A 23,162-nucleotide genomic window follows, 5' to 3' on the forward strand; every position below is an offset into this window, starting at 1 on the left:
CAGGATTTTTGTGTTTATTTCCTGAAATGAACTTTTACATGAGTAACGATTATTTTCTTTAAATTTATTTATAATATTTAATTCCTAGTGTGAAGGAAATCTTGTTGTGTCTTGAATATCTTATATCATGCTATCATTATCATAGAATCATTTGCACTGATACAGATCCAGTTATATCTAATGTTCAGTAATAACGTGTAATATCTGATTAGTGTGTTGATGGAGCAGATTATAGATTTAAAGTTCCATGAGGTAAGTTTAATTTTTTTTTTTCTTTAAGAATATGTCTCTGATGGTTAAGATCATTCAGCATTTGAATGATTTTTTTTTTTTTTTTTCTTGAGACCCCACCCCTCCCATTCCTGCCCATGTTCATGAAGCTCTGCCCCCAGGACTTACAGTGGCCTGTAGAGTAAAGTTCAGCTAGAGTTAATAACTTCAACTATCATTACAAAAGGTCTAGCATTATCATTAGCATGACACACTTAAAAGTAACAAGTTAGGCTATTTACTTATTAAGAGCGTTACTTTACTTCGTTATTTAGATCAACAGAATAATGGAATAGTGAGGAAATGCATAATAAAGAACAGTAGAGTAGTAAGAATAATAATAACAGCAGCCTCCAAACATCCCAGTTCACCACAACACTCTATGCCTGTGAACCCTCCAGACCTGCTCCTGTACCTAAGAAAACTATTCACTAAAGGCTTGACTAAACAAATATGTTTTCAGCCGAGACTTAAACACTGAGACTGTGTCTGAGCCCCGAACACTAAGAGGAAGGCTGTTCCATAACTGGGGCTTTGTAAGAGAAAGCTCTACCCCCAGCTGTAGCCTTCACTATTCTAGTTACCAACAAATAGCCTGCACCTTTTGATCTGAGTAGGTGTCGCGGATCATAAAAGACCAAAAGTTCACTCAGGTACTGAGGCATGAGACCATTTAGTGCTTTATAGGTCAACAGTAGTATTTTATAATCAATATAATCAATCAATCCAGAGTTATTATGTGATCAGAAAGCTTACTTCTAGCTGCATGTGGTCCTAGTACAAGTACTTCTGTCTTGTCAGAATTAAGTAACAGAAAGTTAATAAGCATCCAGTTTCTAATGTCTTTTACACATTCCTCAACTTTATTAAGCTGGTGTCTGTCATCTGGCTTTGCTGAAACATACAACTGTGTGTCATCAGCGTAACAGTGGAAGCTAATTAAATGTTTACGAATAATGTTGCCCAGAGATAGCATATATAAAGAAAAGAGCAGTGGGCCTAAAACAGAACTTTGCGGAACACCAAACTTTACCTTAGCATGAGAAGAGAAGACACTATTTACATCTACAAACTGATGACGATCAGTCAGATAAGACCTGAGCCAGGAAAGGGCTGTTCCCTTAATGCCTACTACATTTTCTAGTCTATTGAGGAGAATAGCATGATCAATGGTATCAAAAGCTGCACTAAGGTCAAGCAGCACCAGCAAGTCGGGTTTTTTAATCAGGGGTTTGGTAACTGCTAGTTTAAAGAATTTAGATACATAGCCTGTGCTCAGGGAGGAGTTTTACTGAATTTTCAGTAGAGGTTTGATAGCTTCTGGTATGTGTTTAAGGAAATGTGTAGGTTTGTGTACTGACGTGATGATATTTTTCTCTACATAGTTATCGCAATTGTCCCAATATTCTGAATTTTACATCTAATGTTTTCAATTTTGTCCTGAAAAAAACAACTTGCTTCTACATGGTCTTCTGGGGTGGAGAGGAATGCTGATATTCTTCCTGAGAATCAGGAACCATTTTTTCCACTGAGCAAAACACCAATTGTGAGGCGGTCATCCTAGGGGACACACACACACACACACACACACAGCCTCACACACAGCCTCACAGTGAAATCTGTCTCAGCCACAGATGATAAACAGCTCATTTCCTTATACACAGAACAAAAGAGTGTCAGCAAAATTTTCTCATATCTGATGAACTTTCATTGCTGGTGACCCTGCTACTGGAAAATAACAGGAAATCCTTTCAGAATAGAGGCGTGTGTGTGTGTAAGATAAAGAAAACTACTCTGGGAGAATAAAAAAGTACTGCACTAATTCCTTTGACTATTTTACATGTCTACAATTCACACAGCTAATCTGAAAATGTTCTTTATCACCTCGTATAAAGGAAGATAGAACTAGGGATTATAGCGCACTACTGCAGCAGAACTCACATCTCTCTTACTGGAGAACACGCTTCCAACCTAAAGCTGCAGCATTAAGGTGTGGCCTCTCCCATCAACCTTAATCTTTGTGACAATGTCCATTGTTAAAATTGCTATACAAATAAAATTGAATTGAATTAATCTCTGTCTCCTCCTGACTGCTTTGAGGAACACACTGGATCAGCACAAGGCAGAAGTGGCCTGATTAAAAGCCAACAGCTGCATGAGATGGCCAGAGCCCCAGAGCCTGACGCTGCCATTACCAGCAACTTGGTTAAAACTCTGGTGCAGGATGTACCACACCCTCCCAATTATGAAACAATGCAGGAACAGCATTGCGATGTCTACTCGATGTTCCCTCCACTGGCTTCCTGTAGCTGCTGCATCAGATTTAAAACATTGATGTTTGCCTACAAAACCAAAAACGGACCAGCACCCACTTATCTTAAAGCACTTATCACACCTCGCATGGCACCACGCTCTCTCTGATCCTCTAGCACTGCTCGACTGGTCCCACCATCTCTCAGGGTACAAGGAAGACCTGCATCGAGGCTCTTCTCTGTTCTGGCGCCAAGGTGGTGGAATGAACTTCCCCTAGATGTCCGAACAGCTGAGTCACTGGCAGTCTTCAAACGATGTCTAAATACTTACTGCTTCCTAAAGTACTTAACTTAGCACTTACAAAACCAAAAAAAAAAAAAACAAACAAAAGAAGCATTGTCTGAGCGCTTGTCTATTTCCTCCCCAGCGGAGTTTTGGACTGATGGTATTCCTAGTTTGTGACCTAGCGAGCCAATATCAGAATGTATTTTTGATAGACTTCAAAGCACTATTGTAAGTCTCTCTGGATAAGAGCATCTGCCAAATGCCATAAATGTAAATGTAAATGTAATGTCCACTACACCACTCTCCCGAGCTTAAGCTCAGTCACAAACCTCCGATTATAAAGTGTCAGGTTAATATTAAGGCATTTAGAAGTGAAGAGAAATCGGGTCAGGGATGCTCCACTGTCTCAGACACTGCTGCTAAACAGTTCGAGGCTGAAGTGTTGACTTTCACCAGGCTTTACTTTGACTGGCTCATGAAACTGAACTATTTAAAATGGCTTACAGTCTTCAGGGGTTAAATAATTTTTTTTTAATCTCTTACAGTGATAAAAATAAAAAAGCACTGTTCCAGTGAACCAAGTACTCTAACGAAACTATATATAGTTATGTAATTTCCACCCTGCTTCTTACTTCTCTTTTTCTATTATACCACAATAACTACATGGTTTTAACCTCATAGTGACTTTTTTAGGGTTTTAGGTTTAAAAAATGACAAAATATTTCTATATGGCTGAAGTTAAGGTTAGAGATTAGGGATTAGGAGATAGTGTTGCATGCAGATGTAGCAGTATAGCCCTATTTTTTACCTTAAGTAAAATAATGGTGTGTGTGTGTGTGTGTATGTGTGTGTGTGTGTGTGTGTGTGTGTGTGTGTGTGTGTGTGTGTGTATAGGGAGGGTCAGTTAGGTGTGGTCTTTTAGAAGTTACTGTAACTTTCACTTTACTTGGTCAGTTCACACTCTGGAGATTTTCCTCGTGCTTTGAGATGGCCGTGTGTGTTTTCTCTTCGTTACTCACCGTACTGTGTGTGGGACTGTATGGAAAATATACATACGCAGGTGAGCAGAAACGTGTGTGTGTGTGTGTGTGTGTGTGTGTGTGTGACTGTATGGAAAATACACATACGCAGGTGAGCAGAAACGTGTGTGTGTGTGTGTCTGACTGTATGGAAAATATACATACGCAGGTGAGCAGAAACGTGTGTGTGTGTGTGTGTGTGTGTGGGACTGTATGGAAAATATACATACGCAGGTGAGCAGAAACGTGTGTGTGTGTGTGTGTGTGACTGTATGGAAAATACACATACGCAGGTGAGCAGAAACGTGTGTGTGTGTGTGTGTGTGGGACTGTATGGAAAATATACATACGCAGGTGAGCAGAAACGTGTGTGTGTGTGTGTCTGACTGTATGGAAAATATACATACGCAGGTGAGCAGAAACGTGTGTGTGTGTGTGTGTGTGTGTGTGACTGTATGGAAAATATACATACGCAGGTGAGCAGAAACGTGTGTGTGTGTGTGTGTGTGTGTGTGACTGTATGGAAAATATACATACGCAGGTGAGCAGAAACGTGTGTGTGTGTGTGTGTGTGTGTGTGTGTGTCTGACTGTATGGAAAATATACATACGCAGGTGAGCAGAAACGTGTGTGTGTGTGTGTGTGTGTCTGACTGTATGGAAAATATACATACGCAGGTGAGCAGAAACGTGTGTGTGTGTGTGTGTGTGTGTCTGACTGTATGGAAAATATACATACGCAGGTGAGCAGAAACGTGTGTGTGTGTGTGTGTGTGTGTGTGTGTGTGTGTGTCTGACTGTATGGAAAATATACATACGCAGGTGAGCAGAAACGTGTGTGTGTGTGTGAGACTGTATGGAAAATATACATACGCAGGTGAGCAGAAACGTGTGTGTGTGTGTGTGTGACTGTATGGAAAATATACATACACAGGTGAGCAGAAACGTGTGTGTGTGTGTGTGTGTGTGTGACTGGAAAATATACATACACAGGTGAGCAGAAATGTGTGTGTGTGTGTGTGTGTGTGACTGGAAAATATACATACACAGGTGAGCAGAAACGTGTGTGTGTGTGTGTGTGTGTGTGACTGGAAAATATACATACACAGGTGAGCAGAAACGTGCGTGTGTGTGTGTGTGTGTGTGTGTGACTGTATGGAAAATATACATACGCAGGTGAGCAGAAACGTGTGTGTGTGTGTGACTGTATGGAAAATATACATACACAGGTGAGCAGAAACGTGTGTGTGTGTGTGTGTGTGTGACTGTATGGAAAATATACATACGCAGGTGAGCAGAAACGTGTGTGCGTGTGTGACTGTATGGAAAATATACATACACAGGTGAGCAGAAACGTGTGTGTGTGTGTGTGTGTGTGTGACTGTATGGAAAATATACATACGCAGGTGAGCAGAAACGTGTGTGTGTGGGACTATAGAAAATATACGTACACAAATATAAATATACATACGGTGAGCAGAAACGTGTGTGGGTGTGTTTGTTTATTTATTTACAAGAAGTGTATTACTATTTAAAGAAGGTCTTTGTAGTACTGACATTTGGAATAACCAAAGGTATAACATTCAGACACATATCTCTATACATTGTCAGGTGGGTTGATGATGATATTTTTAAATAATAATGGTCTTTTATTTGTTATTTTTAACCTGTTTAGACTTTCTTGGTGCTAGAACACTATTAGACTGTTAGAGCACTGCTGAACTGCATTATTCCAGATGAGCTTTTTCATTAGTAGGGATTACCCATTGTTAGGCAAAAAGACCACTAATCAAAGTATTGTTTATCATTTAAAGAAAGCTTATACCTAAACCAGTTGGTGTATTCTACTGGAAGAAATAAATATGAAGATGGCCTGGAAAACAACAAATAACATGCAGCAGGAGGCAGCTCTGATCATCCTGCATAAATGCTTCCAGTTCATTAAAAACGTCAACATTTTACCCTCGTTTTTTTGTTATCTATCATTTGTTTTGGGAGTGTACATACATATTTTTGGACTTCTTAATGTTAAATAAAAAAATGTAATATGTTCTCTTTAGAATTTACACTATTGACAAATTATGCTCAAATAAAATTTTTATTATCAGCCTTCTCTTATCGAAGTATCATGTTAATTCTAAAACATTGCCAAATACTTTGTTGAGGTTTAAACATTTTTAGCATTAAAAAATTCTGTGTAGGACTGGAGTCCGGTCATGAGATGTTTTCTGTATAGACTTGGACTTGTCTCAGTCTTGGGCATTAGCCTCGCTACATATGGTCTTGGTTTTGAGAAAAAAAAAAAGTCCATGCTGTCTTTCGTTTTTGTTTACACAAAGTATGACAAGAGTTAATTCCTTCTTTTGGAAAACAGTGTAATCACTGGCCCAAGGCATGAATGAAACTAGCTTGGCCTCAAAAAGAATTTAATCCTTGGCCCCCAAGGATATAAATGCATATATATATATATATATATATATATATATATATATATATATATATATATATATATATATATATATATATATATATATATGTAATATGCATGTATGTATGTATAGCAGCTCTGCTTTCCTATCTGCTTTTTTGGGTTTCTTATAATGTTTCTTGGCGTGTTTTTTGTATCTTTATGCACTTTATCAAACCCCTATGCAACTACACAACTGTTACGATCGCCAGCTGTAGTGCCCATGAACTCCACTAGAACTCCACCCCAGACTCTTGCCATTGCGTTCTGGACTCCATTTCCCATGTGTTCCTTGCCCCTCCTGTGATCTTGTCATGTGCTACCCTTGTCTTTGTGTCAGGTTCTGATTGGTTGTGTCATGTGACCTTGATTGTTTGGTATATATAGCCCTCATGTAGCCATTGTCTCTTGTCATGTATTCGTGTTGTAACCTGCTGTCTGTTCGAGTCTAGTTTGTTCGTGCCAAATCAAGTCTGTTCAGGTCAAGTCAAGTCTGTATTTGTATTTTGGATTTCACTTTGTTAAATAAATGCTGCACTTGGGTTCTTCACTACACTCGCCTATTGGACTATTGTTACAACAACTTAGGGGTCCAAGCTGGCTACTTTTGCAGTATGCCTTGTACTCTTTTTTGGACTATTTGGAATTGCCTTGGGAGACCCCTTCAGTCACGGCTCCATCGTTTACACCCGGGATCAGCTGTTAGCTCTAAGTCACGCTAGACTGAGACGCAAGGAGAGGAAATGGAGGTATAAACCATGTTTACCATCTATTATCATGGGAAACGTCCGCTCCCTCTCCAATAAGATGGATGAGCTAACGGCACTAGCCCGGCTGCAGAGAGAATACCGGGTGTGCAGCCTTATGTTTTTTACTGAGACATGGGTCTGAATGATCTCATATCGGACTCACTGGTAACTCTGGATGGTTTTAAAATTGTATGGGCGGACAGGAAAGTTGCGGAGAGCGGTAAGAAGAAAGGAGGGGGCCTGGCGGTGTTTTTAAATGAGAAGTTGTGCAACCCAGCACACATCAGTGTTAACAACGCTGCACCAAGGACATTGAGTTACTCGCTGTTAGCATTTGGCCATATTACCTTCCGAGGGAGTTTTCACACATCATCGCAATAAATGTGTACGTACCTCCTTCAGCCGATGCCACAGCTGCATGCGAGCTATTACACAGTGACCCGGCACCCGCAGTCTCTCCTTCTCTCTGGTGACTTCAGCCATGCCTGTCTATCTTCCACTCTTCCCACATTCACACAATATGTTCAATGCCACACCAGAGACAGTAAAACACTAGACCTGCTGTATGCAAATGTAAAGGGCACATACAGCTCCTTCCCCCAGCCCCACTGGGCCATTCGGATCACAACCTCGTCCGTCTGCTTCCTGAATACACACCTAGGGTGAAGAGAGAACCACCACAGAAAAAGTCTGTGAAGATCTGGTCTGAGGAGGCCAGTGAGAGACTGAGAGACTGTTTCAATACTACAGACTATGAGACACTCTGCAGCTCTCATGGTGAGGACATTGATGGTCTCACCCACTGCATTACAGATTATATAAATTTCTGTGTGGAGAATACTGCACCATCAAGGAGGGTGCGGTGTTTCTCCAATAACACCCTGGGTGACCCCTGAGCTCAAAGACCTGCTAAACGAGAAGAAAAGGGCTTTTTACTTCAGGGGATAAAGAGGCGCTTAAGAGAGTTCAGAAGGAACTCAAATACAAGATGAGACGGTGCAAGGACAGCTACAGGAGGAAACTGGAGGAGCAGTTAATGCCAAACAATGTCTGACTGAAGGACTGAAAAACATCTCAGGGCATGGTCAGTGTGGCGGGAGGGGATCAGTAAACGGTGATCAGCACTGGGCAAATGAGTTGAATCTGTTTTTTTTTTAACAGATTTGACTCTGTTCATACTTCCTCTCCCACCAAGTATTCTCTCTCTCCATCCTACTCAAGACCAGCAACCACCCCCCTCCCTGGATTGTCTTCACCTCCACTTCACTTACACCTCACTACACTTCCCCTCACTGCCCCCCCAAGTCTTTCACAACCTTTCACCCCCGTTCACTCATCTCAGTCCTCCCTCACCCCCTTCTCCTTAACAACGAATCAGGTGAGGTGTGAACTAAGGAAGATAAAGGCAAGGAAGGTTGCAGGGCCGGATGGAATCAGCCCCAGACTGCTCAGGGACTGTGCTGACCAACTATGTGGGGTGGTCAGGTACATGTTTAATCTGAGCCTCAGACTTGAGAAGGTCCCAATCCTGTGGAAAACTTCCTGTGTGGTTCCAGTACCAAAGACTGCATACCCCAGGGAGCTGAACCACTTCAGACCTGTTGCCTTAACCTCCCACCTGATGAAGACCATGGAGAGGATCATCCTCTGTCACCTCCGTTCCTTAGTGAGCACAGTGCTCGACCCACTGCAGTTTGCATATCGGCCTGGCATCGGTGACTCACCTGGAGACCACCGGGAGCAGTGTGAGAGTCATATTCTTTGACTTCTCCAGTGCTTTTAACACAATACAGCTGGCACTGCTGCGTGGGAAGCTGGAGTGGTCGGGGGTGGATGATCACCTGGCCGCATGGACAATCGACTTCCTCACCAACAGACCACAGTATGTAAGGTTGCGTGCCTGTGTGTCTGAGGTGGTAGTCTGCAACACCGGGGCTCCCCAGGACACGGTGCTCTCCCCATTCCTTTTCACACTGTACACCTTGGACTTCAGTTATAACACCAACACCTGCCACCTCCAAAAGTTCTCAGATGATACAGCCATTGTTGGATGTGTATCTGATGGGAATGAACAAGAATACAGGGGCGTTATCAAGGACTTTGTTGACTGGTGTGAGTGTAACCACTTGCACTTGAACACCAGTAAGACGAAGGAGATGGTGATTGACTTCCGGAGAAGGAGAACACAGCACCACATACCAGTGACCATCCAGGGCTTGGACATTGAGTGTGCAGGACATTATTAAGGACATTTTACGATACTGTGGTGGCCTCCGCAATTCTCTATGCTGTAGTCTGCTGGGTGGGAGGCAGTGCAGAGCGGGACAAGAAGAGACTGAACAAGCTGGTTAGGAGAGCCAGCTCTGTCCTGGGCTGCCCACTGGACTCTGTGGAGGTGGTGGGTGAGAGGAGGATGTTAGCTAAGCTGACATCTGTTATGAACAACACCACTCACCCCATTTATGGGACTGTGGAGACCCTGTGAAGCTCTTTCAGGAGCAGACTGCTACACCCCCAGTGTAGGAAGGAGCACTACCGCAGGTCATTCTTACCATGGCTGTCAGACTTTACAACACCGCATTACAGTGATGTTCAAATGTTCAAATGTTCGAAAACAATGTGGGCTTTATAAATAATTAGACTATCTTTGAGGGCAAGGCTGGCATTTTAGGGCGGGATGGTGTCCATCCCACTCGGGAAGGTGCTGCTCTCATTTCTTGTAGCATAGCACGTAGTCTCAGAACAGGCCTAGTTAATCGGTGACAATCCAGGGCCAAGGCCAGGGAGCAGACAAGCAGGCTAAACCGACCGTCTGCTAGCTGCACTGAGTCATCACTCAGGTTCCACCGTATTGAGACTGTGTCTGTTCCCCGAGCTAAACAAAATTATAGACATACTCAGACAGTTTGTTTTAGTAACCTAATTACCATAAAATTAAATCAAACCGAATGCATAGCCAGCACCGTTGGTCTGAAGCTAGGACTATTGAATATTAGATCTCTTACGTCTAAAGCGCTTATTGTTAATGAAACTATTACTGATCAGGAGTTTGATGTACTGTGTTTAACAGAAACATGGATTAAACCAAACGAGTTTGTAGCATTAAATGAAGCTAGTCCTCCTGGGTACAGTTACATACATCAGCCCCGTCTAACTGGCAAAGGAGGTACTTTCACGTCAACAACTACACAGAGTTTTATCAGTAATCTCCCAGATTTATCAACCATGATTGGATTACCGTCTGATCCCAAAGAACCTGGCAACTGAATGCTTAGAATCAACGTTCTGCAAATCACTAGATAAGGTAGCTCCACTTAAAAGAATAATAATTAGGGAGAAAAAGCTAGCACCCTGGTGTAGCGATCACACACGAACTTTAAAACAGACCACTCGAAAACTAGAATATAAATTGCATCAAACTAAATCAGTAGTATTTCAAATAGCATGGAAGGAGAGCCTTTTGAGCTATAAGAAAGCTCTTAGTGCTGCTAGATCAGTGTATCTCTCCACTCTAATTGAAGATAACAGAAATAATCCTAGATTCTTATTTAATACTGTAGCAAAATTAACTAGGAATAAGACCACAAAAGAAAAACACACACAATCATTATATAGCAGCGATGACTTCATGAATTTTTTCAATGGTAAAATTGAAAATATCAGGCAAAAAATTCAGACTATTAATTTAAAACCGGACAGTTTTATAACTAACCCTGTACATAATAATACAATAATATCAGATCAATAATTACAATGTTTTACTCCCCTTGAAGAGACTGAACTAATTTCACTAATTTCATCATCAAAATCATCAACCTGTATACTAGATCCTTTACCTACTTGTTTCTTCAAACAGATAATTCCTGCAACAATCAAACCTCTTTTAAAGATAATCAATTCTTCCATTAGCATTGGCTATGTACCTAAATCTTTTAAATTAGCAGTTATCAAACCCCTGATTAAAAAACCTGACCTTGACCCCTGTCAGCTGTCTAACTATAGACCAATATCAAACCTCCCCTTTATCTCCAAGGTCCTAGAAAAGGTTGTAGCACAGCAGCTATGCTCATACTTACATAGGAATAACATTCATGAAATGTATCAGTCAGGATTTAGGGAATAGCCCTTTCCTGGCTCAGGTCTTATTTGACTGATTGTTATCAGTTTGTAAACATAAATGTTGACTTCTCTTCTCATACTAAGGTAAAGTTTGGTGTCCCGCAAGGCTCTGTTTTAGGCCCACTGCTCTTTTCTTTATATATGCTACCTCTGGGCAAAATTACTTAATTCTGACAAGACAGAAGTACTTGTACTAGGACCACATGCAGTTAAAAGTAAGCTTTCTGATTACATAATAAGTCTGGATGGCCTTTCAGGTTCATCAAGTCAAGTCAAGTGGAGTTTATTGTCATTTCAGCCATATACAAGTACATAGTGAAACGAAACGATGTTTCTCCAGGACCAAGGTGCTACATAGGAAACACAGAACAACACAGAACTACAAGGGACTACAGAAATTATACAATAAAGTGCACAAGTGCAAACACATACAGACAGCACAAGACAGTACAAAACGGTACAAGACAGTACAATGACTACTGGGACAGACAGTGAGCACAGTGAGTCCCAGTGCAGCGCCGACCAGTACACAGTTCTGTTTAAAGTGAACCTAGTGACAATAGTGCAAATAGTACAAGAGAACAATACAAGTAGCTGAAATAGTGTAAACATAAGAGTAGCAGCCTATGAACAGTATAATATGATGAGTAATGTAGCAGCATAAACATGTGCAAAAACTTGCAAAAAAATTGCAGAGAGGTTGGAGGATGCTCAGTTGTGTGTATATTGGTATGTGTGTGTGTGTGTATTCCTTCAGTCCAGTTACTGAGTATTGAGGAGTCTGATTGCATGGGGGAAGAAACTATTGCACAGTCTGGTCGTGAGGCCCGAATGCTTCGGTACCGTTTACCAGATGGCAGGAGGGTGAAGAGTGTGTGAGAGGGATGTGTGTGAGGGGTGTGTGGGGTCATCACCATCCTCAGCCTTCGTAGAAAGTAGAGACGCTGCTGGGCTTTCTTCATTATGGAACTGGTGTTGAGCAACCAGGTGAGGTTCTCCACCAGGTGAACACCAAGAAACCTGGTGCTCTTGACGATGTTGATGTTGAGGGGAGAGTGGTCTCTCTGTGATCTTCTGAAGTCAACAACCATCTCTTTAGTTTTGTCCACGTTCAGAGACAGGTTGTTGGCTCTGCACCAGTCCGTTAGCCGCTGCACCTCCTCTCTGTACACTGACTCGTCATTCTTGCTGATGAGACCCACCACAGTCGTGTCATCGGCGAACTTGATGATGTGGTTCGAGCTGTGCATTGCTACACGGTCGTGAGTCAGCAGAGTGAACAGCAATGGACTGAGCACACAGCCCTGTGGGGCCCCAGTGCTCAGTGTGGTGTTGGTGTTGGAGGTGTTCAGGATCCAGTTGCAGAGGGAGGTGTTCAGGCCCAGCAGGTTCAGCTTTCCAATCAGGTGCTGAGGAATGATTGTGTTGAATGCTGAACACAATAGGTGTCTTTATTGTCCAGGTGGGTGATGGCCAGATGGAGGGTGGTGGTGATGGCGTCATCTGTTGAGCGGTTGGGGCGGTAAGCGAATTGCAAGGGGTCCAGTGAGGGGGGCAGCAGGGTCTTGACGTGCCTCATGACGAGCCTCTCGAAGTACTTCAGGATGATGGGTGTTAGTGCAATGGGACGGTAGTCATTGAGGCAGGGCACTGAAGACTTCTTTGGCACGGGGACGATGGTGGTGGCCTTGAAGCACTTCGGAACAACGGTGCTGCACAGGGAGGTGTTGAAGATGTCAGTGAAAACATCTGCCAGCTGGGCTGCACATCTTCTGAGCACCCTGCCAGAAATGTTGTCTGGTCCAGCAGCCTTCCGTGGGTTGACTCTGTATAGAGTCTTCCTCACATCAGCCGTGGTTAGACGCAGCACCTGGTCATTGGGAGGAGGGGCGGTCTTCCTCGCCGTCACGCCATTCTGTGCCTCAAACCGAGCGTAGAAGTCGTTCAGCGCATCTGGGTAGGTGGGTAGGCAGGTGATGTTGTCCTGTAGTTGGTGATGGCCTGGATGCCCTGCCACATGCGCCGCGTGTCTCCGCTGGCCTTGAAGTGGTTGTGGATTCTCTGGGCGTGTGCGCGCTTCGCCTCTCTGATGGCCCAGGACAGTTTGGCCCTCACTGTTTTTAGGGCCACCTTGTCGCCTGCTCTGAAGACGGAGTCTCGGGTCCTCAGTAGCGCGCGCACCTCTGCAGTCATCCACAGCTTCTGGTTGGAGCGTGAGGTGATGGTCTTGGAGACGGTGACGTCATCAATGCACTTGCTGATATAGCTAGTCACTGATGTAGCATATTCCTCCAAGTTGGTGAAGTCGGCATCAGTTGCCACTTCCCTGAACATGTGCCAGTCAGTGTGTTCAAAACAGTCCTGAAGAGCAGAGTTGGCTCCTGCTGGCCAGGTTTTCACCTGCTTCAGAACCGGTTTGGAGCATCTGACTAGCGGTCTGTATGCTGGCATTAGCATAACAGAGATGTGGTCTGAGTAGCCAAGTTGGGGGCGGGGCTCCACACGATACGCGCTGGGGATGTTTGTGTAAACAAGATCCAGCGTGTTCTTCCCTCTCGTTGCAAAGTCCACATGCTGATGGAATTTAGGGAGCACTGACTTGAGATTTGCATGGTTGAAATCTCTGGCAACAATAAACAGTCCATCAGGGTTTGAATTCTGCAGTTCACTAATAGCCCCATACAGTTCACAGATCTAAGTCCACATGTGCAGCAGTAAAAGACCTTGGTGTGATTATCGACTCTAGTCTTTCTTTTGAAGCTCATGTAGATAATATAACTAGGATCGCTTTCTTTCATCTCAGAAATATTGCTATAAGAAATATATTGTCACTACACGATGCAGAAAAATTAGTTCATGCTTTTGTTACCTCTAGGTTGGATTATTGTAATGCCTTACTCTCTGGATGTTCCAGTAGATGCATAAACAAGCTCCAGTTAGTCCAGAATGAAGCAGCAAGAGTTCTTACTAGAATCAGAAGATATGACCACATCACCCCTATCTTATCCACACTGCATTGGCTCCCAATCAAATTTCGTTTTGATTATAAAATACTACTATTGACCTATAAAGCACTGAATGGTCTCGTGCCACAGTACCTGAGTGAACTTTTGGCCTTTTATGATCCGCCACGCCTACTCAGATCAAAAGGTGCAGGCTATTTGTTGGTACCTTGAATAGTGCGGGCTACAGCTGGGGGTAGAGCTTTCTCTTACAAAGCCCCACAGTTATGGAACAGCCTTCCACTGAGTGTTCGGGGGTCAGACACAGTCTCAGTGTTTAAGTCTCGGCTGAAAACATATTTGTTTAGTCAAGCCTTTAGTGAATAGTTTTTTCTTAGTTACAGGAGCAGATCTGGAGGGATCACAGGCATAGAGTGTTGTGGTGAACTGGGATGTTTGGATGCTGTCGCTCCCCCACTCTCACGCATTCACTCAAGTTTGTTGACGGTGGAGTGGCTGCTGCTTTATGTCCCAGGACTCCCTTATGTCTGTGTTAGCTTCTGTCTCTCCCTTTTAGTTATGCTGTCATAGCTAGTTTTACCGGAGTCCCTGCTTGCACTCTGCACGCAAAGTACATTGTCCTTAACCATTCAGGGACAAAAGCTTACCTAACAATCTCTCTCTGGTCTGGAGGGTTTCACAGGCATAGAGCCATCTCTCTCTCTCTCCCTCACTCTCTGTCGAGCTACACATGCTACTCCTGAGATGCCAGTGATCCTGACCCCTTCTGCTCCTCCTCGCTGCCTGACCCATCCTGATGCCCTACTTCTGGTTGGAGTTCTCATCGGTTGAGTTGCTCGCTGCTGCTGGGGCCCCATATGGATGGCCTGAAGAACCATTTGGTTTGCTGGGGATGGTGCCACCTGGGGACTGTGGAGATGGCTTGGGGTTCACATATGGGGAGCTGTACTGTAATGGCTAGAAAGGAAGTAATGTGACCAGGTGAACCAATCACATTGGCATGCAGCGCAGAGAGTGGATAGTTTTTGCACCACATCTCACAGCCATAGAATACGTCTAGATCTCAGAAACCAATTTACTAATCACTTTTCAGCGTTTTACACACCAATCCGACATAATCAATGAGGACCTTCTGAGACACTGAGACCAAGACAATGGAGACAAACCTAGGAGGAGATGACTCAGGCTGAGAAGCAAGGCTAATCATACACTTTGCCCAGTATCCTGCTTACAAACGTCCAGCTGGATGAAATCAGGGCAAGGATTTAACTCCAGTAAGACAACAGATACCGTTACATCCTCTGTTTTGCTGGGACTTGGCTGACTCTCCTCATACAGAAACAGACACTACTCTGTTTTCTGCAAGGATGGACAGCAGATTCCCCTCCACCTGTTGTCTAGGTGGAATAGGTGGAGTGCAGCTGGTGGGACATGATGGTGTTGGTACTCCTGTTGGATCACACTGGTGGTTGGTCTGATCGCGAACAGGTCTGGAGATGGATCTAGCTCAGTGGTGCCTGGCTAATAATTTTGCCCTGAATGTCTGAAGCAGCTAAGAGAGACAGCAGTTAAGAAACTGCTCTTCTCTCAAGATCTACAGGACTCCTGTGGAAAGGGTGACTTTAAATACCTTACCTCATCACTTCACCTCCACAACACAGTTATGAAAACAAGGCAACAGCTTTACCACCTCAGACAACTCCGAACGTTTAAGGTCTCTGCTCACATTCAAAGAATATTCTCCACCTGTGGTATGGAGAGCATCCTGACAGGTAACATCACTACCTGGAACAGTGACTGCTCTATCCAATACAGCAACACCCTGCAGAGAGAGTGGTACCTTCAGCAGAGCGTATGACTAGAACACTACTTATCTTCCTGCAGGACACCGACATCAGGCAGGTTGTAAGCCCAGAAAATGATCAAGGACACTTCTCATCCCAGTAATGGTGTGTTCAGACTGCTGAGGTCAGGTAAACACCTCTGCAGTCACATGAACAATACAGAAAGGGTCAGGAGGAGCTTCCACCTGCCAGGTCATCAGGACCTGGACTTTAGTCTGTCCCTCACTCGGATATAAACATATACACCTTATTGTTACTCTGTTCTATTTTACTACTTATTCATTTAGCAGATGCTTTTATCCAAAGCAACTTACAAATGAGGAAATACAAGCAAAGCGATATATATGAAGCACAGAACAACATAAGTAGTGCCATCATACAAGATTTTTAACTCAGTGCTAGAGGAGCAAAGTACACAGAGTAGACGTGTAAGAACCAGTGTAAGGGCAGATTTTTTTTTTTTGAGTGGGGACAAGTTATTTTATCTTATTCTCTAATTTATTGTAATTATCAAATTTATTTATCCTTATTTTATTGTATTACAGTCACAGTGTCAACCAATCAGAATGTCACTAGCCATTGTACCCTGTATAACTGTATACATGACAAATAAAACCTCTGAACCACTGAAGTTAGAGATTTGCAAAATTGAGTACTGATTTGCAACTTTGTTAAATTTGTTAAATTTTATTTTGCATTAAACACAAAATTAACTACACATACTGGTTTGTTATTGTGCTGAACAGAAGCATGTACAGATCCTGTTGTCACTCCGGCGTCTCTGCTGGTGGAGTATGGAAACCCTGCTGAAGTGAACTGCTCCATACCGAGCAAACCTGAGACAGATTACACGCTGGGCTGGGAGTCTAAAACATCACAGCCAGCTACAGACACTGAGACGAGTGTGATGTGGAAGGTGGACAGTCTGACGAATTGGGAGGAAGCTGACGGACTCCAGTGTTTCTTCACAGTGGGAAGTAATCAATGTGAGAGTAATGTAACTGTCACCATTTACAGTGAGTACCATCATCTCATAAAATCTGATTTCATTCTTATTGTGCACACAGTTATCATAATCAACACAGTTTACTGTGCTGTGACTCGCTCGGGTCTTTCATCTCATCATACCATTATTATCAAGATTCATGCACTGAGTGGTGGATTAGATTATTAATCAAAACAATGAACTTTAAAGTGTGTGTGTGTCTGTGTGTGTGTTTACAGAGAGGCCAGACAGGGTTACACTGAGCTCTGTGTCTGATGTGTGGGTAGAGGGAGATCAGACAGAGCTGTGGTGTGAGATTGAAAACGTTGGTCCTGGACATAAACTCAGTGTACGCTGGAGCAGAGCGGATCCAAAGCACAACAACGCTTTCACACAATTCAGTGAAACGACGTTCCCAGACTTGGTAAATGAGATGAAGAACGTGAGCATGACAGTGAACTTAACTGTTACGCCCAGACGTGAGGATGATGGAGTGCAGTATCAGTGTGCAGCTGTGCTGAATCTGGAGAAAGATCCACTCGTGTTCCCATCACAACCACTCAACGTCACTGTACACTGTGAGTCTGTAACATTATTACACCTATTAACATGTAACAAGGTTAGCATTAACACTAGCTACACCGAGTTTGAGGTTAGCCCTAACTCTACAGCAGTTAGCATTAGGACTAGTTATACTGAGTTCTCGGTTAGCGTGTGGAGGAGTTAGCTAAATTTATTAATTAGCATTAGTAATGCCTAACTACAGAAGGTAGCACTGTGCAAAGCCACATCATCATGTCAAGAAATGAAGAGGTAACTACAGCTTAGTTGTTAAGAATATTGCAAATGTGTCAAGAGTCGCAGCAGTAAGCAGCCATGTTAGTGTTTAAACAGCCAAAAACTATTTTTGCATACCCAAATTCAACAGAAACAGTAGGAGATAATGATCATACACAGCTTCTGCTGCTGAAAGAGAGGGTTTCTTGTTTTTTTTTTTTTTGTTTTTTTTTTCTACTGCCCAGGCGATGTGCACACTAAGAAATTTCAAACGTGATGACAGATACAGGGATAACACAGGGATGTACAGGGATGCCACAAGGAGATAGAGGGATGACAGGTGTATCCAGGGATGACACATGATTGATACAGGGATGACACGGATGATACAAAGATGACACAGGGATGATACAGGAATGACACAGGGATGATACAGGAATGACACAGGGATGATACAGGAATGACACAGGGATGACGCAGGAATGATTCATTGCAATTCAGTTCAGTTTTATTTGTAAAGCGCTTTTAACAATGGACATTGTCACAAAGCAGCTTTACAGAAATAAATGGATTGACAAAAAATATATTGTAAATATGTGAATTTATCCCTAATGAGTGAGTCAGAGGCGACGGTGGTGAGGAAAAACTCCCTGAGACAATATGAGGAAGAAACCTTGAGAGGAACCAGGCTCAAAAGGGAACCCATCCTCATCTGGGTGCAACGAATAGTGTGATTATAAATACATCCCTTCTATTATTGTGTACTATATTGACAAATAGTGCAATTGTGCAACCAGTAAATTCATCACAGTTTTTGCAAGTAGTCCGGCTGGTTAAAATCTATCCACTGTCCACTGATGATACAGTGATGATACAGGGATGACACAGGGATGACATAGGGATGATACAGAGATGACAAAGGGATGATACAGGGCTAATACACAGATGACATAGGGATGATACAGAGATGACACATGGAAGACACAGAGAGGACACGGGAAGATACAGGGATGATACAGAGATGACAGGGATGATACAGGGCTAATACACAGATGACATAGGGATGACACAGAGATGATACAGTGATGACACAGAGATGACACAGGGATGATACACAGATGACATAGAGATGATACAGAGATGACACAGGGATGATACAGAGATGACACATGGAAGACACAGGGATGACACAGGGATGATACAGGGATGATACAGGGCTAATACACAGATGACACAGGGATGACAGAGATGATACAGAGATGACACAGGGATGATACAGGGATGACACAGGGATGACATAGGGATGATACAGGGCTGATACAGGGATGATACAGGGCTAATACACAGATGACATACGGATGACACAGAGATGATACAGGGATGACACAGATGACACAGAGATGACACAAGGATGATACAGGGATGACACAGGGCTAATACACAGATGACATAGGGATGATACAGGGATGATACAGGGATGATATAGGGATGACACAGGGATGATACAGGGATGATACAGGGATAACACAGAGATGACACAGGGCTAATACACGGTTGATACATGGATCATACAGAGATAACACAGGGATGATACAGGGATGACATAGGGATGACACATGGATGATACAGGGCTAATACACAGATGACATAGGGATGACACAGAGATGATACAGGGATGACACAGAGATGACATAGGGATGACACATGGATGATACAGGGCTAATACACAGACGACATAGGGATGACACAGAGATGATACAGGGATGACACAGAGATGACACAGGGATGATACAGGGATGACACAGGGATGACATAGGGATGATAAAGGGCTAATACACAGATGACATACGGATGATACAGGGATGACACAGATGACACAGAGATGACACAGGGATGACACAGGGATGACACAGGGCTAATACACAGATGACATAGGGATGATACACAGATGACATAGGGATGATACAGGGATGATACACGGATCATACAGAGATGACAGGAATGATACAGGGATGACACAGGGATGACACAGGGATGACACAGGGATGACACAGGGATGACACAGGGCTAATACTCAGATGACATAGGGATGAGACAGGAATGATACAGGGATGACACAGGGATGATACAGGGCTAATATACGGATGGTACAGGGATGATACAGGGCTAATACACAGATGACATAGGGATGACACAGGGATGACACAGGGATGACACAGGGATGATACAGGGATGATACAGTGATGACACAGGGCTAATACACAGATGACATAGGGATGAGACAGGAATGATACAGGGATGACACAGGGATAACACAGGGATGATACAGAGCTAATACACGGATGACACATGGATGACACATGGATGACACAGGGATGACACAGTGATGACACAGGGATGATACAGGGATGACACAGAGCTAATACACAGATGATACAGGGATGACACATGGATGACACAGAGATGACACAGGGCTAATACACAGATGACATAGGGATGATACAGGGATGACACAGGGCTAATACACAGATGACATAGGGATGACACAGGGATGATACAGTGATGACACAGGGCTAATACACAGATGACATAGGGATGAGACAGGAATGATACAGGGATGACACAGGGATAACACAGGGATGATACAGAGCTAATACACAGGGATGACACAGTGATGACACAGTGATGACACAGGGATGATACAGGGATGACACAGGGATGACACAGAGCTAATACACAGATGATACAGGGATGACACATGGATGACACAGGGATAACACAGGGCTAATACACAGATGACATAGGGATGACACAGGGATGACACAGGGCTAATACACAGATGACACATGGATGATACAGGGATGATACAGGGATGACACAGGGATGACACAGGGATGATACAGGGATGATACAGTGATGACACAGGGATGATACAGGGCTAATACACGGATGATACAGGGATGACACAGGGATGATACAGGGCTAATACACAGATGGCATAGGGATGATACAGCGATGACACAGGGCTAATACACGGATGATACAGGGATGATACAGGGCTAATACACAGATGGCATAGGGATGTCACAGGGATGATACAGGGATGACACAGTGATGACACAGTGATGACACAAGGATGACACAGGGCTAATACACAGATGACATAGGGATGAGACAGGAATGATACAGGGATGACACAGGGATGATACAGGGCTAATATACGGATGATACAGGGATGATACAGGGCTAATACACAGATGACATAGGGATGATACAGGGATGACACAGGGATGACACAGGGCTAATACACAGATGACATAGGGATGAGACAGGAATGATACAGGGATGACACAGTGATTACACAGGGATGACACAGGGATGATACAGAGCCAATACACGGATGACACATGGATGACACATGGATGACACAGTGATGACACAGGGATGACACAGGGCTAATCCACAGATGATACAGGGATGACACATGGATGACACAGAGATGACACAGGGCTAATACACAGATGACATAGGGATGATACAGGGATGACACAGGGATGATACAGGGATGACACGGAGATGACACGGAGATGACACAGGGATGATACAGGGATGATACAGGGATGACACAGGGATGACACAGGGCTAATACACAGATGACACATGCATGATACAGGGATCATACAGGGATGACACAGGGATGATACAGGGATGACACGGAGATGACACAGGGATGACACAGGGATGATACAGGGATGACACGGAGATGATACAGGGATGACACAGGGATGATACATGGATGATACAGGGATGACACAGAGATGATACAGGGCTAATACACGGATGATACAGGGATGACACATGGATGACACAGGGATGACACAGGGATGACACAGTGATGACACAGGGATGATACAGGGATGACACAGGGATGACACAGAGCTAATACACAGATGATACAGGGATGACACATGGATGACACAGGGATAACACAGGGCTAATACACAGATGACATAGGGATGACACAGGGATGACACAGGGCTAATACACAGATGACACATGGATGACACAGGGATGATACAGGGATGACACAGGGATGATACAGGGATGATACAGTGATGACACAGGGATGATACAGGGCTAATACACGGATGATACAGGGATGACACAGGGATGATACAGGGCTAATACACAGATGGCATAGGGATGATACAGGGATGACACAGGGCTAATACACGGATGATACAGGGATGATACAGGGCTAATACACAGATGGCATAGGGATGTCACAGGGATGATACAGGGATGACACAGTGATGACACAGTGATGACACAAGGATGACACAGGGCTAATACACAGATGACATAGGGATGAGACAGGAATGATACAGGGATGACACAGGGATGATACAGGGCTAATATACGGATGATACAGGGATGATACAGGGCTAATACACAGATGACATAGGGATGATACAGGGATGACACAGGGATGACACAGGGCTAATACACAGATGACATAGGGATGAGACAGGAATGATACAGGGATGACACAGTGATTACACAGGGATGACACAGGGATGATACAGAGCCAATACACGGATGACACATGGATGACACATGGATGACACAGTGATGACACAGGGATGACACAGGGCTAATCCACAGATGATACAGGGATGACACATGGATGACACAGAGATGACACAGGGCTAATACACAGATGACATAGGGATGATACAGGGATGACACAGGGATGATACAGGGATGACACGGAGATGACACGGAGATGACACAGGGATGATACAGGGATGATACAGGGATGACACAGGGATGACACAGGGCTAATACACAGATGACACATGCATGATACAGGGATCATACAGGGATGACACAGGGATGATACAGGGATGACACGGAGATGACACAGGGATGACACAGGGATGATACAGGGATGACACGGAGATGATACAGGGATGACACAGGGATGATACATGGATGATACAGGGATGACACAGAGATGATACAGGGCTAATACACGGATGATACAGGGATGACACAGGGATGATACAGGGCTAATACACAGATGGCATAGGGATGATACAGCGATGACACAGGACTAATACACGGATGATACAGGGATGATACAGGGCTAATACACAGATGGCATAGGGATGTCACAGGGATGATACAGGGATGACACAGTGATGACACAGTGATGACACAAGGATGATACAGGGATGACACAGGGATGACACATGGATGACACATGGATGACACAGGGATCATACAGGGATGGCACAGTGATGACACAGGGATGACACAGGGCTAATACACAGATGACATAGGGATGAGACAGGAATGATACAGGGATGACACAGTGATGACACAGTGATGACAGGGATGACACAGGGCTAATACTCAGATGACATAGG

At 43.8% G+C, this 23,162-nt stretch overlaps 1 protein-coding gene across 8 annotated transcripts in view; it reads left to right on the forward strand.

Moving 5' to 3' along the window:
* The first annotated feature begins 3,696 nt into the window (after window positions 1-3,696).
* Window positions 3,697-23,162, forward strand: part of LOC113529000 (vascular cell adhesion protein 1-like) — a 41,141-nt gene continuing 21,675 nt past the window's right edge. For 3 of the 8 annotated variants that reach the window (XM_053228289.1, XM_053228296.1, XM_053228295.1), the window contains exons 1-3: window positions 4,085-4,181; window positions 16,715-16,984; window positions 17,193-17,531. In XM_053228289.1, the coding sequence (XP_053084264.1) occupies window positions 4,100-4,181; window positions 16,715-16,984; window positions 17,193-17,531 (691 nt within the window). In that variant the 5' untranslated portion in view covers window positions 4,085-4,099. Of the gene's footprint in view, window positions 3,869-4,084; window positions 4,182-5,193; window positions 5,233-14,518; window positions 16,098-16,714; window positions 16,985-17,192; window positions 17,532-23,162 lie in introns of those variants that run through there. The other 5 variants (XM_053228291.1, XM_053228292.1, XM_053228290.1 and 2 more) reach the window with 5 other exon arrangements.

This window comes from Pangasianodon hypophthalmus, chromosome 23 (genome assembly GCF_027358585.1).
Source record: "Pangasianodon hypophthalmus isolate fPanHyp1 chromosome 23, fPanHyp1.pri, whole genome shotgun sequence".
In the NCBI taxonomy this organism is placed as follows: domain Eukaryota; kingdom Metazoa; phylum Chordata; class Actinopteri; order Siluriformes; family Pangasiidae; genus Pangasianodon; species Pangasianodon hypophthalmus.